The sequence below is a fragment of the Vespula pensylvanica genome, chromosome 5 (genome assembly GCF_014466175.1).
Source record: "Vespula pensylvanica isolate Volc-1 chromosome 5, ASM1446617v1, whole genome shotgun sequence".
Lineage (NCBI taxonomy): Eukaryota > Metazoa > Arthropoda > Insecta > Hymenoptera > Vespidae > Vespula > Vespula pensylvanica.
The window spans coordinates 1,653,142-1,676,714 of record NC_057689.1 but is presented as its reverse complement, the minus strand read 5'-3'; the positions used below and the strand labels follow the sequence as shown (position 1 = coordinate 1,676,714).

Below are 23,573 nucleotides of genomic sequence, written 5' to 3'. Positions count from 1 at the left end.
GCAGAAGCGTGGCTTGCCTCGAGTGCAACGCAAATATAGGCGGCGTACGCAACCGCACCTACTAAATATTAGCTGGGGTCGGTTTGAAATATGCCGTTGATGATATATAGGTCGCGATAAGTAGGTACGCCTGACTACAACCACCCACATTCAAAGCCCTCTCCTTCCTTTTTCTTCTTCTTTTTCTTCTTCTTTCTTCCTTCTATTTTTTCTTTTTCCTTTTCTATTCTTTTTCCTCTTCTTCTTTTTTTTGTATTCTCGAATTACTTCCGTAAAACACATTCGATGATAACTCTCTCTCTCTCTCTCTCCCTATTATTCTAATAGACAAACTCATCAAAAAAAAGATATAATAGTATACATATATACACATACATATATATAGATATGTATGTATGTATGTATATATAATTTGACGTATATTTGTCACGTTATTATATCTAATCAATAAAAATAAATCATATATACAGTTACAACATAGGTCAAAAAAAGAAATATATATATATATATATATCAAACTTAAAATTCTTTTTACAAATTGACGAAAGAAGATAAAAGAAAATTATTCCTCGACGAGTATAAAGAACATAAACAATCAAACAATACCAATACATTAAAAACGAGGAATTCTCCAGTGAAACTGATCGTACCCTTCCAAAAATCGGTCATTAAAAAAAAATCGATTTCTCGATTGCTTTTACAAAGAAATGGTAGAAAAAATGAAGATGACACGACGCGTCATATCATACATACTTACATGCATTAGATTGTGATACGTTGTAAGTTCGATGTCTTCGACCAATCGATAACCTGGAAACTAATCTCTTTTTCGGCGAATGTCATCAAAAGGATGAGGGTGATCGGATACGATCCTTCTCCTCCTTCTCCTCCTCCTCTCTCATCTTCCTCAGCGTCGTTGTGTCGTTCGTTGTTGTCGTCCTTTTCGTTAGCAATGGCGTGTCCCGCATGTCTCAGCTGATCGAGGGAAAAACCACGGGCGGTCGAATTATTGCTCCTCCATAGTGAATTCGTAAAACGATCGTCGTCGTCGTCGTCGTTGTCGTCGTTGTCGTTGTTTTCGTCTTCGTTCTCGTCGACGTCCAGCCGAGGAATTAAAGGACCCTAACAGCAACAGCAAAAGCAACAGCAGAGCAATACACACTTTACCAATGTTCCAAGAGCTAAGCTAAATTTATCGTTTTCATGGGGATCAACCCAAGAAAGTTCGATCAACCCCTACGCTTATTTTAAAAAGATCAAGGTTCCCTTATCCTTCCCTCTTACCCTTCTGTCTTCTTTTCTCTCTCTCTTTTCCCTCTTTTCCCTCCTTTCCACCCCCTATATATTTTTCTCTTTCGTTTCAGTTCTTTCACGCTTCGTCACCTTATATAGAGATTATCTACGACGAGCCAACGAAAAAAATTATCTCGAAATTCTATTCGAATTAAGAGGAATTAATATTTAGATTCTAGATTTTCCATCTATCGAAAATTTGAATAAAATATTAATCGAATATTTTCCACGTGTATTTCTTATAATTATATTATTTTACAAAATGTTGAAAATGCGGACAATGAGAGGAGAGAGAGAGAGAGAGAGAGAGAGAGAGAGGTATAATTATTTCAGCGAAATCCCTAATCTCATTAAAAGTTTACGAACGTTCGAATAAAAGAATTTTTCAATAAATCGCATTAGATGATGGTTCATCTTGTGTGCACACATATATATATATATATGTATACGTAACGAGTTATGTTTAAATAATTACAATCTTTAATACCATTAATTATTTTCTACTATGTACAGTGTAAATATATTTGTACATATTGTATATACGTATAGAAAGAAAACATATAACGTTGGTTATCGTTTCTCTCGATACAAATGTAATGAAAATTTATCTTCCGTTCGATCAGCAAAGAAAAATATCCTATATAATAATGAAATAGATCGTTACAAAAAGTTAATACTCTTATCGATATTCGAACAGGAATTAGAGTTTAAATTTAATATCTCCCATGAAATTTTCAATAAGAATGTATTTCAAATAAACGCTACTAGCCATGGGTTACGTTCACGAGCTTACAAGATATTATCGAGTTTTTCTACAACCTTGGTGTGTCCGAAAATCGATATTATTTACCTCCTGTTCGTGGTGACTCATTTTCCCTGTGAATTCTATTACGTTCAATGGAAGAAAGAAAAAAAAAAGAACAGAAAACAAAGTGTACAACGCGATCATAAGCCTGATATATAAATACATAACGAATACGACGCAATGAAAAAAGAAAGAAAATTTCTAAAATATTTACATGTGCTATCTTCCTAGATCGCATTTAGAAAAATTATCTTTTACCAAAATCCTGCATACGTAGCAAGGGACTTAACTAAAAATATATTTTATATATATATATATATATATATTGTATATCTATATAAATATATAAAAATATATATATATATTTTATCTAAATAAAAATACTACTTTCGTTGGTATCTAAAAACATAAAATAATATAACGTCAAAACTCCATGCATTCGATAATTTTTATCCTTTCGAAATGAAATAATAATTGATTTTACAATTTGAAAATAATAAATCGTACTAATAAAACAATCAACAATTCGACAAATATATATATCGAGAATGTTCATTAACTTGAAAATTAATTAGTTGGTTAATTGTTCGTTCTATCTTACAAACACATGCGTACCCTTGTATCTTACACATGCACCGCAAACACACACATATATATACACACACACACACTCATACACACATACCCACACATACATAAACGCGCGAAAAGCACATAGCATAAAATATACTGTACTGTTGACACTTTGATCGTACGACGATTTAGTTGCTCGCATATTCATCCATAATATGAACGACTTTGTTAGTAGTGGTAATCGTGAACCCGACAGCCTTGTAATTATGATTAATGAGATTCTATCGGACGTAATGGATCCGAACGATATGATTGTTCAGAACGTCACGCGTGCTTATAACGTGTTTGTCGGAACGAGAACCGAGGCTTAAATCGACTTTCTATCCTTCTCTCTCTCTCTCTATACACATACACTTTCGGAGGTTTAATCCGAATCTCCGTAATGACGTAACTCGATCTCTCTCTCTCTCTCTCTCTCTCTCTCTCTCTCTCTCTCTCTCTCTCTCTATGGCTCTTGAAAATAAAATGCATACACTTCATCCCCTATAAATACACACTTATGTCTTATTAATGACTATATCTATATTTATATATATATTATTAATATATAAGGGTGTATTGATGAATGTAGTGATGTTTGATTCATTGACATGTTTGAAAAATCTATAGAGGTTCGAATAATATTTATTTAATTAAAAATTATTTACTTAATTAATTTTTTGTAAGTAAACTGATACATACGTACATACATACACATATATGTGTGTGTGCATGTTACGTATGTAATAAATGAACAAATAATTTTATCGAGAAAATTGATACTATTCTTAAAAAAAAAAAAATGACAATTGAAAAACCGCGCCATTTTTGCCATGTTCTCTCCTTATCATTGGATGAACGATCAAGTAGATCACTGAATAGAAATGGAAAATGTATCTTTCTTTTTGGTGGCTCCACCTGTTCTATTCTCTATGTGTTCGATATAATGCAAACGAAAAAATCAATGAAATATACTATGTCGATAATGGATAGATTTATAAATTAACTATCGACGATAAATTAATTACTGACGATAAAGACAGTCTAGTTGCTTTCCAAATTACCCAAAACTGGTACGATCGCAATTCTTTAAGATTTTCTTGGTCAAGAAAACGTCTTCTCGTACAAAGATATCACATACTTGTCTGATATTCTAAATTTTATTTAAAATAAATTTTATTAAAAATTAACTTTTTATTAAATTTTTATTAAAAAATATAAGAGTTAAACAAATTAAATTTGCTTGCATTTTCTTGTCCAAGAAGTTATCCACGTGTTTTAGGATAAGTTTATCAAATATTCTAAGGATATAAATTTTTCTGATAAATAAAAAAATCGTTAACAAAATTAAACTAACCGTAATTTTGGAGATGGGTGTCTTATAATCCAAACGAAGTCTAAGAAGGTGTGGTCCTGGAAAATCCTGAACAACGGAGGAATGTTCTTATTCAAGATGTTCCCTTATCCAAAATGTCTCGTTAATCAAGGATCCGTAACTCCGATATTCCAAGATCGCAAAATTCACTATTTTCTTGTAAGAGTCTTTCGTCATGATTTTCTTGTAGTATTTTCTATCTTCTCGCGTTCTAAATATCGCTAGAAAATAAAAGAATCAATAAAGACATTAAACTGATCGTGATTATTAAAAGTCTTGTCCACGAAGGTATTATCTCGTTCAAGCAGATGTCCTGTCGTCCAAGAATACTACCTAATATCCTAATAACTTACATTTCATTAGAAAATATTAGCACAAATAAAAAAAAAAAAATTATTGTGGTAATTGTTGTGGATTTGGCTGTCCAAGGTGTTATCTACTGGTCCAAGATGATGTCTTTTTATCCTAAGCAGCATCATCTTCTCCAAGAATACTTTTTCCTAATATTCTAGAGATCCAAATCGTATTAAGGAACATGAAAAGTAAAGAAAATTAATTCGATACAATCGATGTGTCTTCCAGCACAAGGAAGCATTTTTGGTCTACCGAGATGTCCTGTTTTAAGCAGCGTCCTATCTCCCAAGCATATTTATTCGTAATATTCTACCGTTCTAAATTATACTAAGAAACATAAGAATTGAGGAAATTAAATTGAACGCAATTGATGTGTCTTCTGCTCAAGAAGATGTCTTCCTGTCTAAGGAGATGTCCTCTTTTCCAAGGAGGTGTCAGTCCTAGAAGATTAGAACAGTGTTCCTAGGACAATAATTAACTGATAATAATAAATACAAAACAAAGAAAACACTAGTGAATACGATCAAGGCTAAAGCAGTTAATATTATATATTGGTATATAATAATATAATTTTATATATTGATTTTTACTATGTATCATATTCATTCGCTACATCGATATTACGTCAGTCTTCTTGGATTGTATATTGATACTACAATGATTTGACCGATACTCCTATGCTATGTATTAATTATTTAAATTACTTAGAGAAGAGAATACGAAAGGTCGTAAAATAATTTTCTAAATTGTTAAAAGTAAAATATTTCGATGCGTAATGGCTCTCTCGCTCCCTGGATGTTGATCCTTTGCTGGCTCTTACGCGAATGAATGACCTTTCTCGAAGGTGACGTAGTTGCGTGAGTAATAAAGTACAACGAAGGACGTATTATCGAGTACGATCAAGGCCGAAACTGTTTTGTTTACTAATCCCGTATCTCATATTCATTCAGTACAACAATATTATAGATCGATGTTATCTTATTGTATACTGATATTGCTATGAACTTTTCTATCCTACGTATTAATTATTTAAGAAATAGAATTAATAGAAAATATAATAGAATATTAAGAAAATAGAATACGAAAGAACGTAAAATAATTTTCTAAATTGTTGAAAATAAAATACTTTTCTCTCTCCATAGATATCGATCCTTTCGTAGGTAATATAGTTAATTAATAGAAATAAACGCAAAACGAAGAACGTATTAATGAATACAATTAATGAAAAAATATTCTTTCGTTTACGATTAATTCTTACAATATTTCCCATTTATTCAATATTTCGATATTACGTCAGTGTTCTTGTATTGTATACCAATACTACTATGATTTTTCCTATACTATGTATCAATTATTTAAATTAATTAATGAAGAAAATACGAAAGAATATAAAATAATTTTCTCAATTATTAAAAATATAATATTTCGATGCGTAGCTCTCTCGCTCCCTGGATCTTGATCCTTTGCTGGCTCGTACGCGAATGAATGATCTCTCTCGAAGGTGACGTAGTTGCGTGAGTAATAAAAGTAAAACGAAGGACACTCTATCGAGTACGTTCAAGGCCAAAACATTGTTTTGTTTACTTATTCCATATTTCACATTCATTCAGTACATCGATATTACGTCGACGCACTTGTAGGATATGTACATTGCTACTACATTAATTTTTTCCATCCTATGTAATAACTTCGATCATTGAACAAAATGTAATGCGATTAAAATGAAACAAATACGTTTGACAAACATTTCTACGTATGTCCTTCGACAATTTTTATTTCGTTATTAGATACGTACTTGTATACTTTTTTATAATTTACAAATTTATCAAAAATTATATTTGTAATAATGATTTATTAAATTATTAAATTATTCTTCTTGGATATATCTTTAAGTATATCGATTTGCTTGAATATCGACCGATAGAATTTTTATCATTAGAGTCGATTCCATCTACGTATCGTTAATCTCGAATGAAATTTGTAATCAGTTTAATCAATTCTATCGAATTCATTAAAACTTCATTTACTATATTCTCTCTCCCTCTCTTTCCCTCTTATTCATTTATCCGTCAATGAATATTTAAATCGGATTAAACACTTGAAAAGAAAATTATATCTTACCAAATGTTATATTTATACTATGGAAATAAAATTATATTTTATATAAAATTATAAGAAAAAAGGGAGGATAAAGTTGATTGATAAAATCAGGTGGGGGTTGATAATTTTCTTTTACTCGGATACAATAGTTTATTTCCCATTCTTGTCTCCATCTTCGGTACATGTTATATATTTGATATATAATAATGTTCATTAAATACGAAGTACGAAACCTACCTATATCCTATAACTGTTTCTAAATCGATACCATTTTTTTTCCTTTTCTTATTTATTTCTTTTTTCATCTCTTTTCATCGATTTCCTTTTTTTTCCTCTCTCTCTCTCTCTCTCTCTCTCTCTCTTTCTCCCTCTCTCTCCTTCTCACTCTTTCTTTAACCCCGTTTATTATAATATATAAATGAAATAATAATTCGATAATAATAAATTATCGTAGGTAGGTAAGCGTTATGTTTTCAATTATTTATTTAATCTCATCATTTTTTTTTTCTTTTCTTATTTTCTCACTCTCACTCTCTCTCTCTCTCTCACTCTCTCTCTCTTATCTCTTTATCATCATCGTCATTCTCTTCTGTCGTTATTCGTAAAGCATCCGATCCTATCATCTCGTAAGTCGAATATCTAAAAACTTTCGTGTGTGTGTTGCACGTGTGTGAGTCAAACTTCTCCTTTTTCCTGTTTTTTTCTAATGTAGATATTACAAATTCTTTCTTCGCTCTCTCTCTCTCTCTCTCTCTTTCTCTCTCTCTCTCTCTCTCTCTCTCTCACACACACACGCATTTGTTCTTTCGCTATGGTCATACTTTGGGATAACATTCTCTTTTTTTTTTCTTTCTCATTCATCTTATGTACGTACTTCTTAGAGTTTTTATTTAATTATTTTTATTTCTTTTTTTTTTCTTCTTATATATATATTTTTTTCTACTGAAACCTTTCACAAGCATCGCTTACGGTAGAACGATCGGTAGAACGTAACGATTAATAAAAAAGAAAAATTGAACAATTCAATCATCATACATCGATTACATAGATTTTACAATTTCTATATTCGACGAACATTAAATATATTACATTTTACATTCAATGTAATTGTTAAAAATACGTGACGTCACCGATCGCCATAAATATAAAATTACATCTTGATACTCGGTAAAAAATTCATTCTATTATCCATTTCAATCGCATAGATCAATCTATGAGAATAATCTATTTCATAATTATAAGTATGAAAATGAAAGATATACGAAAAATAATTAAAATCATTCGATGCTCGCAAAAGTTCCATTTATACGTAACGGGACTCGGGACTCTCTTGAATTAATTTTCTCTCTTTCTCTTTCTCTCTTTTTCTTTTTCTGTCTTTCTCTCTATCTCTATCTCTATGTCTCTCTCTCTCCCTCTCTCTCTCTCTCTCTCCGTCTTTATCATTTCTTTTCCTTTTTAAGTTTCTTTGAAATCACGTCTATACGTCTACAATACCGAAAAGGATACACGCATAGGTAGGCTACTCTCACAAAATATACGGTGTCATGTTATTACGTACGAGAGGCTGTTTTCTTTTCTTTTTTTTTCTTTTTTGGTTTCTCTAAATCACGTCCCTAATAAAACACATACCGCGTGTCGTTATTATAACAAAATCGTTAATTACGGTACGAATATAATATATCGGCGTAAATTTTTATATCAGAATTTTAATTTTTTATTTTCCCTTTTATTTTATTTTATTTTGTTTTGTTTTGTTTTATTTTATTTTATTGTATTATACCTTTTTTTTTTTCTTTTCCTATTCTTATTCTTATTCGTCTGTCTTTCTGTCGTATCTATAGCATTTGCTGAGAATTTATTATCTGCGTGTATACGAGTAATGTGTAAGTAACGTGTAGGTAATTACGTGTATATCTTTTGTTGCCGTAGTAACGTCAGTCGAACGAATAAAACTATCGTTTAAACATTTCTAATTCGTGAAAATTCATCGATTTCGCGGATTACGCGATAAGGCTAATCTTACGCGGGGATAAATATAATTCATTATTTACCAGGACACTTCGTTTAAATGCGTATAAATTCATATCAAGTCGACTTTTTCATCATCATCTTCTTCTTCTCCTTTTTCTTTTTCTTTTTTTTTTGTTTTTTTTTTTTGTTTAATTTCCTTTTTTTAAATTTTTAGAATTTTTTTGTTCATTTTTATATTTATCGCTTAATTTAAAAGTTTATTTATTATAATTATTGGTATTATAATATATTACTCATTGAAAAATCGTCTAAACGTAAGTTTCTCGAAATGGAAGATTCGCTTAGGTATTTCTCCTTTGTGTCTCCTTTTTTTTCTACTTTTTCTTTTTTTTTCATTTTCTAACAGTGATCAACGGTGATTTTCGGATGTTGCGCCATTTTTCTATTACCCTCTCCCTCTCTCTCTCTCTCTCTATCTCTCTTTCTTTTTTCGTTCTTTCCTTTCCTTCGCTCTTTCGTTTTTGAACTTTCACGTGTGTCTCTTAGAATTTAATTTTTTTTCTTTTTTTTTTTTATCTTTTTTTTTCTATTTTTTTTTTTTTTTCTTATCACTTTGAGGCACGTCTGCATAAGAGGTATCTTATTCGGTTCGAAAGAGCGATTTCTTTTCATTATGTACAGTTTGTCTGCATCATTTTTTTTTTACTTTCTTCTTTATTTTTTTTAATCGCGAAATCTTTCAACGTCCCCATGCTCTCTTTTTTTAATTATTATTATTGTTGTTGTTGTTGTCGATTCTTTTTTTCATTTTTTTTTTTAACTCGCGTTATCCACCGTTCATCACTGTTATCACGCGATACGACTTAACAATTGTAATTTTACTTTAATTACGCGTTACAAGTGATTTCTTTTTTTCTTTTTTCTTTTGTATTTTGTTTTTTTTTTTTTGCTTTTCTTTTCTTTTTTTGCTTTTTTTGTTTCTTAGTTTGTCTCAAATGATACAGTTAATAATACGTGCGTCGTTTAAGACGATACGAGTGAAAGATTTTCCGATTTCTTTTTTTCATTTTTCAAGCGAGCGATGATTGATTAGATTTAAACGCGATTAGAATTAAATTTAATTTAAGCATCCGATCAATCCTAAAACGGCGTAATTTAATTTTCCGAATTCTTTCTCATTCGGACAAATCGAAAAATTTGGTGCTTTTCCAACGAGACACCCTGTGTATATAACTATGCATTATTATTATTTTTAATACTATTATTACTATATTATTCTTTTTTATTTTATTTTATTAGAAGAATACGTTCGAAATATAGACATTGAATGACAAAAAAATTTTATGCAGAGTGCATACTTGGAAAAGATTCGAAGATAATTTTTAATAATATTAGCAAGTTACGTATATTGAAATAATTTATAATAATAATAATAATAATAATAATAATAATAATAATAATAGTAGTAGTAATAATAATAATAATTGTGCATGCATGCATTTTTTTCTGTCTCATATTTCGATAGATGCGAACGATGATTTTCATTTTTATCTCATTTTGTTTTTTATATTCCTAATAAAGATTAATAATTAATAGGTATGTTATACGTAATTAGCAGAAATGATTACGTATGATAGTTGACTTCCTTTACAATGGACATGTCGTATATATGTATATATTATATATGTATGTTTGTAATTAACGCGTATGTATTAAGTATTATAGCCGATTTAGAAAATATAATGTCAATTCAAATTCTAATCGGAAAAAATTTACTATAATCGCGAATCATACGTGTGTACATATCATGCAAAATTTCTTGTGGGCGTTCAAAAAAGTTTCACGTTTTTCTCGTTATTTTAAATATGTATGTATATATATAAATATTTATTTATTTATTTATTTATTTATTTATTTATTCATCTGACACGTACTCAAGGACGAAATTAGACGACGACTGAAACGTGATTGTCTTTAACTAATAAATATTAGAAATAAAAACACATTTTTTATCGCCATACACGGAACTCCCACAAGTCTAGAAATAACACGAAGTTAATTATTAATAATCGTATGTATGTATATTAATTAATTCGTCTGCCTATTATCTCGTTTGTTTGTCTTGTCTTGTTTTGTTTTATTATGTTTTGTTATGTTTTGTTCATTTAAAGATTGTATTTTACAAAGGATTAGTAAGCGTAACCATTGATAGCACTTTTTTCTCTGGTTTTATACGTAAAGCGTCGATTTGAATTCTTACGTCTATTTGAATCGAGAATGAATGTTTAATTGAATTTCGCTTAAACGCACTTTATGGTTTGTTTGGTTTTTTCTGTTTTCTTTTTTTTTTAAACTTTTTTTTCTTATTTTCTTTTTTTGACTTTTTTTTTTCTTTCTTTTAAGTAAGAGAGTTCGAACCTTTCGTCTCCATTTTCGGTTTTTTTCTCTTTCGAGCCATCGAAGAAATTGTGTATTTTATATCCAGCGATCATTTATTCCCTTTACGGGGGAAAAGGAGAAAATCGACGATTATGATAAATATTTAATTTAAATTGTAAAATAGAAAAAAAAAAAAGAAAAATACTCCAACGTACAAAGGATATAAAAAGTGATTAGTAATTTGCATATGAGTAATAAACTCGAGTTCACATAGATACGTAAGCACAAATGAAAATGTAAGATCAAATAAATGTGAATTATTAATCCGTACATATAGTGTCCCATTCATTTTGGATCATCAAAGACGATAGTAAAGACTTCATGCAATCGTTAATTAAAAATTGTTTGCATTTGAATTTTTACGACGTTGCGAGTCATAACGAAGTATTTAAAAAAGAAATGTCTAATTCGTATTTCCTTTCGTCGTTTTTTTTCTTTCTTTTTCTCTCTCTTTCCTTCTACTTTTTATTCTTCTTCTTTATTATGAGGTAGAGTCATATATCGCGTATTATCCGATAAAATAATTTTCGATCAACTCTCTTCCCTTCTGATTTTTCTAATAAAAATCACCGAACAGACGATTTCCCGTTATCTAATTCATTTTTCTCCCATGATCGATCCGTAAAAATGTTAATCACGAAAATGATTTACTCGGTTCACGTTCGAGTCGACTTAGACGTAAGTAATTAGATACATACATGTATTATATTTATACATACATATATATCGAATCAAGTAATGTTAATATTAACGAATTACCACGTTAATTATAAGAGATCATTCGTATGAATTATTTATCGTCACCTCTTTATTATAGTCTCTTTTTACGTTAATGTGTGTGTGTGTGTGTGTGTGTGTGTATGTGTGTGGGTGGCCTGTGTAATGTCTAGTTACGTCTTTGTATGTACGTCGCGATCTAACATATTAGATTTCACAAAAAATTTCTCATTGTCGATCTTAACCGATGTTCGATATTTCTATTTCTATTTATATTTATTTATTTATCATTAATTTATTTTCATTTATTTCACTTTATTTTATTTTTATCTCTTTCTCTTCATTTATTTACTTATTCATTCATTCATTCATTATTCATTAGTTATTCATTTATTTAATTAATTAATTAATTAATTATTTGTTTATTTATTTATTCATTCATTTAAGTATCGCACGTTATATATCTATGCGTGTAATGAGTAACGCCGATTCTATCTCTAATACGCGTTTTTTCTTCTTTCCTTTGTTCTTTATCGTTATTCATCGTCTTCTTTCATCATCTTTATCAGTATAATTAGATATAAACTATCTGTCAAGAATAAGAACATCATTAGTCTTGATACAAAGAAATAGGTACTATATCACTGAGGTAAATGTCATCGTATATGTATTGTTAAACCGCCAATGATACGTATAGTTAGATCGTACGATCATAAATATATATATATATGCATGTCCATCATGACAATTCCCCGTCAATGATAATAATGATGATAATAATAATAATTATATGAAGAAAAGAAGAAGAAGAAGAAGAAGAAGAAGAAGAAGAAAAAAGAAGAAAGAAGAAGAAACTAGACAAATTTCATCTCCATTCTTAATCATTAACAAATTCATTCATATTTAACATGAATTCTTTTCTCGAGTTTAACGATACTAAGCTATATATATAAAAAAAAAAAAAAAAGATATTGTAACTCTGTTCTACGTTTCTTCATTGCGAATGGAAAGAAATTCTTCATTCGAGTATTTGTTGAAAAAAAAAAAAAGAAAGAAAAAAAAATATTCAGAAATAAGAATAGAAATTTCTATCGTTCTACCGATTTCAAAGATGAAAATTATAATGAAAATATTTCTTTACAAACATCTTCGCAAATCTCTAATATTCTAATTCGTGAGAAACGATTTAACACGTTATACAAAAAATTTGTCAAATCTCGATATACACGAAAGCGATTGTGATCGACGTTGGTGTTAATAGATCAAACTAAAAAAATTAGAAACTTGTTTTATCCTTTTATCCAATCCTTCAAAAAAAATTCTATGATATCTACGACTAAAAAAATGTTGATTAAAACATTTTAATTAAACGTCGTGATACGATTTTAATGCAAAATAATTGTTATATCGAACACAAATGCAACGTAAAATTTCGATAACAAACAACAAATGTGATTAGTATAAAACACTTGCGATAAAACTGATGATTCTAATGTAATAAACACAAGCACTCGCAAATGATGATAATAATAATAATAATAATAATAATAATAATAATAATAATTAATCTTTCGAATATTTTGAGAGAAAAGAAAAAAAAAAAAGAAAATATTAAAACACTTAAATATTACAAATCAATTTTATAAACGACAGATCGTCGAATGGAGAGAAATAATATTTTCCATGTTCTTCCAATCATCTCTTCTTTCTCTTATTCGTTAGTTTCGTAATAGTAAGTTATCGAAAATCGTATTCTCTTGTTCTATATTTCCCGTTCGAATATTTCTATCATTTTTCTCTCATTCATTTGTATCATATCCACGTTTGTCATGTTCTATTTCAACGTAAGAATAATAAAATCGATGATCGTGATCATTTAAAAAACGATCACGATCATTTTTAACGGAGAGAAAGTCCCTCGTCTTACAAAATATTTTTCTGTTATGTTTTTTGTTATATGTATACGTATACACATATATATATACACACACACACGCACGTACACACACGCGCGCGCGCACACACACACACACACACACACATACATACACATATATATGCATGTATATATATATATATATGTATATATATATACATATACACAATATAACAAACGAATAAAAAAAATAATAATGAAAAAGAAAAATAAAAAAGAAAAAAAAAATTGATATATAAGCTTACACAGTATACATATATAATCGGAGGAAGATCCCTATTAAGCCTGTAACAAGGCTGCGATCAAATATGATACAGAGTTTGTACAAACGCGTTATACAAGTTATACAATATTTCGAATTACATTCTGCGAGGTTAACGTGCGCGAGATTCACAAAGCGTTCTTTGTTGTTTTCTCCTTTCTCTCTTTCTCTCTCTCTTTCTTTCTCTTTCTCTCTCTTTCTCTCCCCCATGCATTTTGTGACTCGCTTTAGAGCTAGGGTGCCAACGCTTGTTATTAATTAAATTGGTGCGTAAAATACTCGCATTTTTTATTTTTATTTCTCTCCTTTCTTTATTACTATTTTCGCCGACGGATGCATTTACCGATAAAAAAAAAAAAAAAAAAAATGAAAATAAAAGTGAAAATAAAAAAATACAAGATAGAAAAAAGGAAAGATATAACGAGAGAGAGAGAGAGAGAGAAACGATAACATAATTCCTTTTATCTTCGCGCGAACGATCGGAGATATAATTAAGGGAGAAAAGAAATTAAATAAATAGACGTTTTACGAGTATTTCATTCACCCTTACGTTAGTCGAAACTACGCGTTATTCTGTTGTGTCTTTTTTTTTCTTTTTCTCTCTCTTTTTTCTTTTTTTGTTTCATTCTTTCGTTTCTCTTTTTACATCTTAGGAACTCGTGAGGATCTCTCTTTTTTCTTTCGTTCATCTTATACGTTCGTTTCGTCGTTTTTAAAAAAGATAAATGAAATATAGAAAAAGAAAGCGTACTACTTGCTATCGCGAGAGAAAAGAAGTTTAATACGTTTCGTTAGAAAATGATCCTAGTTCGAAGATCAATTTCTAGAAATATGAAGATACGCGTAGTGTATGTATCAGTTTATTATAATTGATTTTCTCGATTTATTATTTTTTTTATTCGTTACGCGTAATCGAGAGATAATCATATATATATATATATATATATATATATATATATATCACTTGTCGGATATTTTATTCCTTCTTTTTTTTTAAATCAATTGTTTATTAATGTTTCGTTTATTAATTATATAATACTATTGTTATTAAATTTTTTTGAATATGGAAATATCGCACGAACGTATAAACGTTATCGTTAATGTTATCTTGAAATTTATTATTTTATATACATACATATATATATATATATGTATGTATATGTAAAAGATCGTAGTAAATAATGATTTTAATAGGGCTAAGTATTAAACGATCGTTTCTTAAGAACGTGCAACGTTCTAAAAGTTATTAAAAAAAAGAAAGAAAGACAAGCAAAATAATAATAATAATAATAATAATAATAATAATAATAATAATAATAATAATAATAAACAAAACCCCAAAAATCTAGGAATAATCAATACCTTAGATTAATTCCAATATTTTTTTCTGCTTTTCTTTTTTTTCTAAACTCGTTGAAAGGAAAAAAAGAGTTTTCCTCGTTGCAAAAAGTATAATCTTGTTACGTATCTCTTCAATTTCGTGAAAAGTTTCGTTCCGAATCGAGAAATTACTTTCGCGAAAATTTGTTTACATATATATGCATATATGCAAGCTATATATATATATATATATATCCATACGCACACAAACACACACACACACAGAGACACACACACACACACACATATATATATATATATAACTTGCGCGCTCGAAACGATCGGTTCGCACAATGTGGACACGACGCAGTGATAATCTCTCTTTCTCTTTCGATAGGACGCACGAGAGAAAGCGAGACGAACGTACGTTTCAAACGTATACACATATAAAGATAATACATATGTATGTATATGTATCAATTATTATATAGTACGGTATGTTGTATGGTATGTATGTACACGATACATGTACTTAGATATACACGATTAGAAAGAGAGATATCTCGGGTGGTGTTACTCGCAAAAAAAGGGCTTTGATCATTGCCACAAAGTACGTCCCTGACCGCCCTGCTGCCGCCCCCAGGTCACCTTCGACGATCCACTTCCTGCCCCACTAATAATCGTCCTTCGTTTTTTTTTCAATCTTTTTTCTTTTTTTCTCTTCCTTTCTTTCTTTTTTCCTTCTTTCTTTTTTCCTTCTTTCTTTTTTTTCTTTCTTTCTTTCTTTCTGTTTTTTTTCCTTTTCTTTATCCTTATTTTTATCTTCATCTTCCCACTCTTCTTCTTTCTCTATTTCTTCTTTCATATTTTTCCTTTTTTTTTTTTTGTTTTGCTTCTTCCCTTCAAGAGAAAATTCTCTCTAAGCCTATCGTTATTTTAGCCTAACTAGCTTAGCGCGAGCGGATTTTAGAAAAAGAAATAAAAAGAAAAATCATTGCCTCCAACAAGCGTTCTTTAGAAGCTTTTCGCTTGATCCTTCGAATCAAAAAAAAAAAATATATATATATATAAACATACATGTATAAATGAATAGAAATAAAAATAAAGATTGAAAGAAATGTAACGTAAAAAAAAAAAAAAGAAAAGAAAAGGATCTACAAAATTTGAGAGATCGTGCGAATGCAATTTCTCTCTCTCTCTCTCTCTCTCTCTCTCTCTCTCTCTCTTTCTTTCTCTCTCTCTCTCTTTCTCTCTCTTTAAGAAAAACGTTCTCACATATTTTTCTTTCAGACGTTACGAATGGAATAACGAAAAAGATTTTTCAATTTTCGCTAAGTTTACTTTTCCTCTCGTTTTTTCCTTTAATAATAATTTTCAACAATTCGCACGAACTTTCATTTCTGCTTTTCGCCTAATTCTCTTTCTCTTTCTCTCTTTCTCTCTCTCTCACACACACACACACACACACTCTCTCACTCGTTTCATTTAATCTTATTTTCTTTCTCTTCCCTTTTCTTTGGCACCTGCTGTTTCGAAAAAGCGTATACAGCCTCGAAGAGAAAATGGCGTTTCTTTTTTGCACGAGACGTTAAAGTTAACTGGACCTTTCTCTTTACCATTTTTTTACCTTTTCCTTTTAGTTCGTTTCTTTTTATTTTTCTCATATTTTTACTAAAGAAAAAAACGTCACGTATTTTCTTCTTTCTAATCATCTCGGTTTATGACGAATCTAACCGCACGAAGACACACATGTATACGCACACGCACACACACAACCATACACTTTCTCATAAACCGAAGTTGGCGTAACTATGGAAGTGGAAGTCAGCCTCTATTCTCACACCTAAAAAAGGCACTCCATATCGACGCTGTTTATTATTGTCGTTGCACCAACTTGTCGGCTTTGGAAGAACGATTATTATTAAACCCATTTTTTTTTCGTTTCTTGATTTTCTTTCTCTCGCTCTCCCCTTTCGTCCCCTTTCCTTTATCGTCGCGTTTCGTATTATTTCTCTAGAGCTAAATCGTTTTCTTCTTTTCATTTTTACTTTATTTTTATTTTTATTATTTCTTTTTTCTCTTTTTTTTTTTTTTTTGGTTACCGTTTGTACGACGTACCGAGTCATCTTCTCGCTTGCACGTTTGAAAATTAATATTTCTTCATATTTTTCTCACATAGAGATGAGTGTTCACGAACGTGAACGTACTTTCTCCCTTTCTCTCTCTCTCTCTCTCACACACACATATACATACACACACAGACACGCGGTCTTCGCTTAATCCCTCTTTCCACGTAACTTTAACGTATCGTACATATTACGTATTGTATTGTATTGTATTGTATCGTATTGTATGTATGTATGTATATTTACGAAAATCGAACGAATTCGATTCTAAAGATTCGACAATCGATCGACATTAGAAAAGGATCTACATAAAGTGTAAGTATGGTGACATTGTAGCTCATCGACGATCAGCGAGCCGTGCGATTTCGCAATCGATTTTAATTTAATAATCACGTGCTAATTACTACGTCAGCAATAATTACGATAATCTCGTGCGTGCCTGGCGTGCGCGTGCACCTGCGCGTGCGCTTGCGTAGCGTGCCTTTGCGTGCGACTTTTAATAGCCCTCTCTCTCTCTCTCTCTCTCTCTCTCTCTCTCTCTTATATATTTCTCTCTTTCTAAGCCTCGATTTATCATTTTACGCATTAACGTGATCGCTCTCGTGATCGAAGTTAGTATAGTTATTTCGATAACATTCGAAAGAACTTTAGCGAATGATGATGGAACGTAAACGTCGAACATAGACGAAGATATTTTTGATGATCGTATTCGATCGTGATATAAAGATTCATTCAGCATTGATCGATTCATTGAATAAAGATCACGAGTTTGCCTTTGTTAGTCAATGTCTAGTCTTGCTAGCGAATGAAACGAGAATGATTAAGGATAGGATTGATCGATAGATCTCGATGGATCGATGGATTGATCGATCGATTATTAGATAGAGGAACGTTCGTTCGAATCGATAAAGATCAAGTATCGTTTCGATTTGATCGAAATTGGATCAAGAGTGGTAAGGACGCGTATCGGGTAATGTCTACGTCGATAAAAATTTTAGGATATTATCGATTACGATATAGAAGAGCGATAATATAGATATGATAACGTATGTATGTAGACATATATAGGTATCAGTTTAGACGCGCGAGGCGACAAGAGCGATCGATAATAATATCGATCGATGAGATATCGACAAGTAGATAAAGTACGTTAATACGATAGATAATTCGACGATGGTTGACGATGATGTTAGGGGAAGAGAAAGAGATGACGATGATAATGATGATGATGATGAATATGATAAGAAGAAGAAGAATGACAAGAATAATAATAATAATAACAACAACAACAATAATAATAATAATAATAATAATAATAATAATAATGATGATAATAATAGTCGATAATAGTTGATAATAGAGTAATATAGAAGTGTATGCACGTGTACGTGTCTATCTAGAGGAGAGAAACAGAGTAAGGAAGGAAATATATAACGATAGTAACGACAAGATGGAGGAACGATTGGAATCTCGGACCGAGAGGCAGGCTCGTGATAATTCGACGAATGTAAGTACACGATCGATCGATCGATCGATAATAATGATCGATAATAGGATGACTTTTTTGTCGTTGTTGTTGTTGCTGTTGTTGTTGTTGCTGTTGTTGTTGCTGTTGTTGCTGTTGTTGTTGTTGTTGTCGTCGTCGTCGACGTGTACGTTCCATTGTGGGGCAGGCGAGGCTCTTCCTAGAAAAGCAGAAAGGAGACCCGAGTGCGGCGAGCGTCCCCCTTGGCCCGTCGGGCCATCCCAAACTGTCAGACGGACGGATCGCTGCCGGGGGCGGAGCCCGCCTTGCTGCCGTCGACACCGATACCTCCACCCTCGCCGTCGGCGCTTCCACCCTCTCCGCCCCTGTACGGCGAGCCGCCGGCCCCGCGCGCCGACAGACCTCGGAAATCCAGGTTGTACTGAAAAAATACATTCCAATGTTATTTATATACTTTTCTATATCAATATCTGTTTCTATATCGTTATCTTTTTTTCTTTTCTTTTTTCTTTTCTTTTTTCTTTTCTTTTTTCTTTTCTTTTTTGTTTTGTTCTTTTTTTTTTGTTCTTTGTTCTGTTTTCTGTTTCTTTTCTTTTCTATTTCTTGGTATTCGGTCGATAACGTCGTTAAGAGGGGTTAACGAAGGGTTAAAGGGATGTAAGAAGTATTATACTTTATATTAAGATTTCTTTTTTTTTCTTTTTTTTAGTTTTGTCGATTATCTATCTTTTTCATGGCTTCTTTCGAACTCTTCCATGCGTCGAGATTTTTCTTGTATTTTTATGTTTTGGTGGTAAGTTATAATTGTTTTATTAGCAAGGTGAGCGGGGACGTTCACTTGATTTGATTTTTTGCTTTTTTTTTTTTTGTGTTTTTTTTTTTTTTAATAAAACGCACGAAAGAGTTCTCAGTGAAGAAATGAAAAAGGAACGCGACAAAAAAAGACACAAGGGTGATCGATAATTTGTGGGTTTAAGGAACTTTTCGTTCCGACGTTAACGACCTCGTTCGAAAACGATCGATTGTTATTAATTGTAAGCGGTATATATATATCAAATTTGATTTTTAATTATTTAAGTCGTTTTTCCTAAATCGAATATAAATCACTTACTTACTCCTGCTGTTTCTAAAAGTAAAACAAGGAGAAAAGAAGAAAAAAAAAAAAGAAAAAAAGAAAAACGAGAAGACAAAACGCATTCGATTAACCGAGATCAGATATTTCGAGATATCTCATAATGAAATAACCACTATAAGAAGAGACGTATTGCGATAATTGAAATATCCGATCTCGATGCGAAGATTAAATTATTAAGCATTAGATACATTAATAAACGATCGCAGCATTGGCATTCCTGCAAGCAATGTTTGAATGGATTAACATCTGAAATTAATTGATTAATAATTCAATCAATGACAAATTTACGATCTTGTCTAAGCCCCTACCCCTCTCCCCACACCCCTTTTTTTATTCATCCACTTCCCACAGCTGTTCGTTCGATCCTGATTAGTCGAAGCTGAGAAATCAATGATTATTTAAAAACGGGGTAAGATTAAAAACTATTCCAAGCTAAAGCTAAGGATGAGCGAGATCAAGGAGGGCTAATTATAAAAAGAAAAAAAGAATCGACGAAGAAGAAGAAGAAGAAGAAGAAGAAGAAGCTATAAGAAAATTAATCAAGAATTAAACAACGTGGAATCACGATGTTAAAAGCAAAGGGATACTAAAGAATGAATGAATAAGGATTGTGGACGGCAGTGGCAGTGGCAGAGAGGAGGAAAAGGGTTGAAAAGGGTGAAAAGCGAAAAAAGAAAAATAAAACATACGGTCGAACCTGTGATGATACGAAATTACGAGCAGTTCTCTGTCTTTTTTGTCTCGCTCTCTTTCTCTCTTTCTCTCTCTTTCTCACTTTCTCTTTTTCTTTCTCTTTCTCTCTCACGCGGGCAGAAAGTTCGGACAACCGTTGGACCCATTCGTCTTACGACACGCGTGCGCGTATCTCTCTTGTTATCTGGGCAAACTGGCGTATCTGAGATGTTGCAGCTGTGCCTGATGCAATTGCAGCTGCAATAGCTGAAGATTTTGAAGAGAATATGGCGACGGCTGTGGCACGTTCATTTGATTTGTTGAGAAAGGAAGGACCGAGGGATGAACGAAGGATGTCGAACTTTTGTTAGGATTGTTGTTCGCTGTTGAATTTCTCATTGTCGTAGTGGTAGTAGCAATAGTAGCAGCAGTAGTAGCAGTAGTAACAGCAGCGACCATTCTACCTGTTGTTGTCGGTATCACGTTGAAATAGGGATTGAATGCTGAAAGGTTTAGGCTCGTTCGAAGGATATTATGAAACTGTGCTGAAGTCAAAGGATGAGGTTGAACGTACGGCGACGAGGATGGAAGTAATTGCGGACTGATAGGATACAAACAATCCTCTTCGTTCTCTCCTGGTATCGGTGTTGGACTCAAATCCACGAACTGCGGCATGTTGACGTTATGCTGATCGACGAATAAACGTTAACATGAACTACAGATATGTCACGATTTCATATATTATATACGATGCAATCGTTTTCTCACCGTTCTTTTCCAAAGCAACGGTTCTCAAAGTTCCTAGGGATAATCGTGAAAAAATTCCTCCCTCGATTTGGAAATATTTGATATAAGAACGAAAAATGAAAAAAAAAAAAAAAAGAAAAAGCAAGAAGAAAAAGAAAAAGAAAAATAGAAGGAAAGAATAGTAAGTGCGTTGAAAACCGTTGTATGGTGACGGTGCGAATACAAATGAGCAAAAAGAAAAAAGGGTAAAAGGTGTACCGAGCTGATTGACGTAAAACGACAATATAGCGACAACGGTAAGAACGAGAGGGAATAAAAGGACGACGAAAAAGAAATCGGAAAAAACAATTCGGTAAAGAGATGAGACAAAAAACAAATTGATCGCTAAGCTTCGAAACTCTTCGAGCAAAAAAAAAGTAAAAAGAAAATTACAAATCGAAGATGCGAGGAGATGTGAAATGAAAAAAAAAAAAATGTAAAAATGAAAAAGAAAAAAATTCGAATGCACAGCTTGTCGTTGTTCTCGTATATAAAAATTTGTATCGTATAGGAAAGTGAAAGATGAAAGATCACGATAAACGATCTTTCGTTCATCGTTGCTCTCACCTTTGTGGCGCAGACGAAGCACGTAGTGACCACCTTCGATATCACGTTCATCAAGTTCTTTGTCTCCTGTATAACGTTGTCGACTTTGGTAAATGTCGCCGCTTTACCAACGGTTGGGTTCTTCACGGTGAATTGCAACTGCTGCACATACGTTGGCACTCGATCCAGATTTTCTAATAGTTCTTTCTTGTGCGGTCCACCCGGTACCTGCGCCCATGCAACCTCGTGTAAAAATTTATGTCTAATTTACTCTCGCAAAGCAAACGCATTCGACGATTCCAATTTTCGACGATCGAACGAAATAATTATACGATTTATTTCGATTAATAAATATATGTATATATATATATATTTCTTTATTTACTTATTTATTTATTCGATAAATAAAAAACATTAATTAAACATTACTATAGATATCGATCGATAACGAAACGATTTTTGAACCTTTATCTTTCTTTTCTTTTTTCTTTTTTTTTTTTTATTTTATTTTTTTCCCCTGCCATCAAATCTTTGTGACTCCCTCGATCGATGTATCTTTTGGATCGAAATTATTTATTTACTCATCGTGCTTTCTTTAACTTTCTTCTTTTTTATTATATATCTAGCGATTAATTGTTTTCTAACGATCATTGAAAACTGTCAACGCGTTTGCTCTACGTGAATGTAAATTATATATTTATATAGCGCTATACTCCTCGAATATTTTTCAAGCAACGCTTGATTCTATATTTTCTTAATTCGTTGTTAATAAAGACTATCGATATAATATATTTATTTTCGTGATACGAATTATATATCAATATGTATGTATATGTATATACGTTATAGTTTGTACGTAAAGGCATAATAACAATATTAAAATTCAGATTAAGTAATTCAAGGTTGGAAAAAAATAATTGCATCGAAACAATTTGTTCTATCATTTACGCCTATGAAAATTATTTATTATTTTCCTATTCTTTTTTTTTCTTCTTCGCGATTTAACTATAACATATATACAACATAGATATATAGATATGTTTAGATATATATATTTATAGATATGCAGCTAAGATGTGAAAGAAATGATCGTGTCATCTATCTGTCCTAATGGAACACAATGCACAACTTTAAACGTAAAACTATTAAAAATTGTTCGAAAGAAAAGAAGAATATATTAGAATGAATATGTGTGAATGACAGTGAATTAGTACAGACCTTGTTATTTTTGCAAGCTTCTCGATTATATACAAATAATATATGTGTGTACATATATATATATATATATATATATATATATATAGAGAGAGAGAGAGAGAAATTATATACGAAATGATTTTATTTATATATTTTTAATTTTCTTTTGCAATAACCTGACATTACCGTTCTGATTATTTTACTATGAATCATCATTCATCCTTGAGCGTGTTCATGCAGACGAGAACAGTTCTTTTAAATCTCTAATCGTCTAATAACAGATACAATTAAGAGATACGTCTACTTTATATATATATATTGTGTACAAAAAAAATTTTGTAAAGATGAGACTTTCTAAAAAAGGAAAATAGAAAAAAAACAAAGTCTGATCTCGTCCGCATATCGCTTGGAGAAACAAGTAAATAGATTAGAAAAAAA

The 23,573-nt window shown here is 31.2% G+C and overlaps 1 protein-coding gene and 1 long non-coding RNA gene across 7 annotated transcripts in view; both read right to left on the bottom strand.

Annotated features, from left to right (window-relative positions):
- Positions 1-6,664: 6,664 nt before the first annotated feature.
- Positions 6,665-12,627, bottom strand: LOC122629607. The gene is made up of 2 exons (XR_006327307.1): positions 7,071-12,627; positions 6,665-6,916 (listed from the first exon to the last, which is right to left on the bottom strand). It is a non-coding gene; the product is annotated as an uncharacterized LOC122629607 (long non-coding RNA).
- Positions 12,628-16,443: 3,816 nt separating this feature from the next.
- LOC122629606 (alpha-catulin) overlaps positions 16,444-23,573 on the bottom strand; it is a 68,610-nt gene continuing 61,480 nt past the window's right edge. For 2 of the 6 annotated variants that reach the window (XM_043813192.1, XM_043813191.1), the window contains 2 exons: positions 21,960-22,166; positions 20,671-21,293 (listed from right to left, as the gene is read on the bottom strand). In XM_043813192.1, coding sequence (XP_043669127.1) covers positions 20,808-21,293; positions 21,960-22,166 — 693 coding nt within the window. In that variant the 3' untranslated portion in view covers positions 20,671-20,807. Of the gene's footprint in view, positions 19,221-20,623; positions 21,294-21,959; positions 22,167-23,573 lie in introns of those variants that run through there. The other 4 variants (XR_006327305.1, XR_006327306.1, XM_043813193.1 and 1 more) reach the window with 4 other exon arrangements.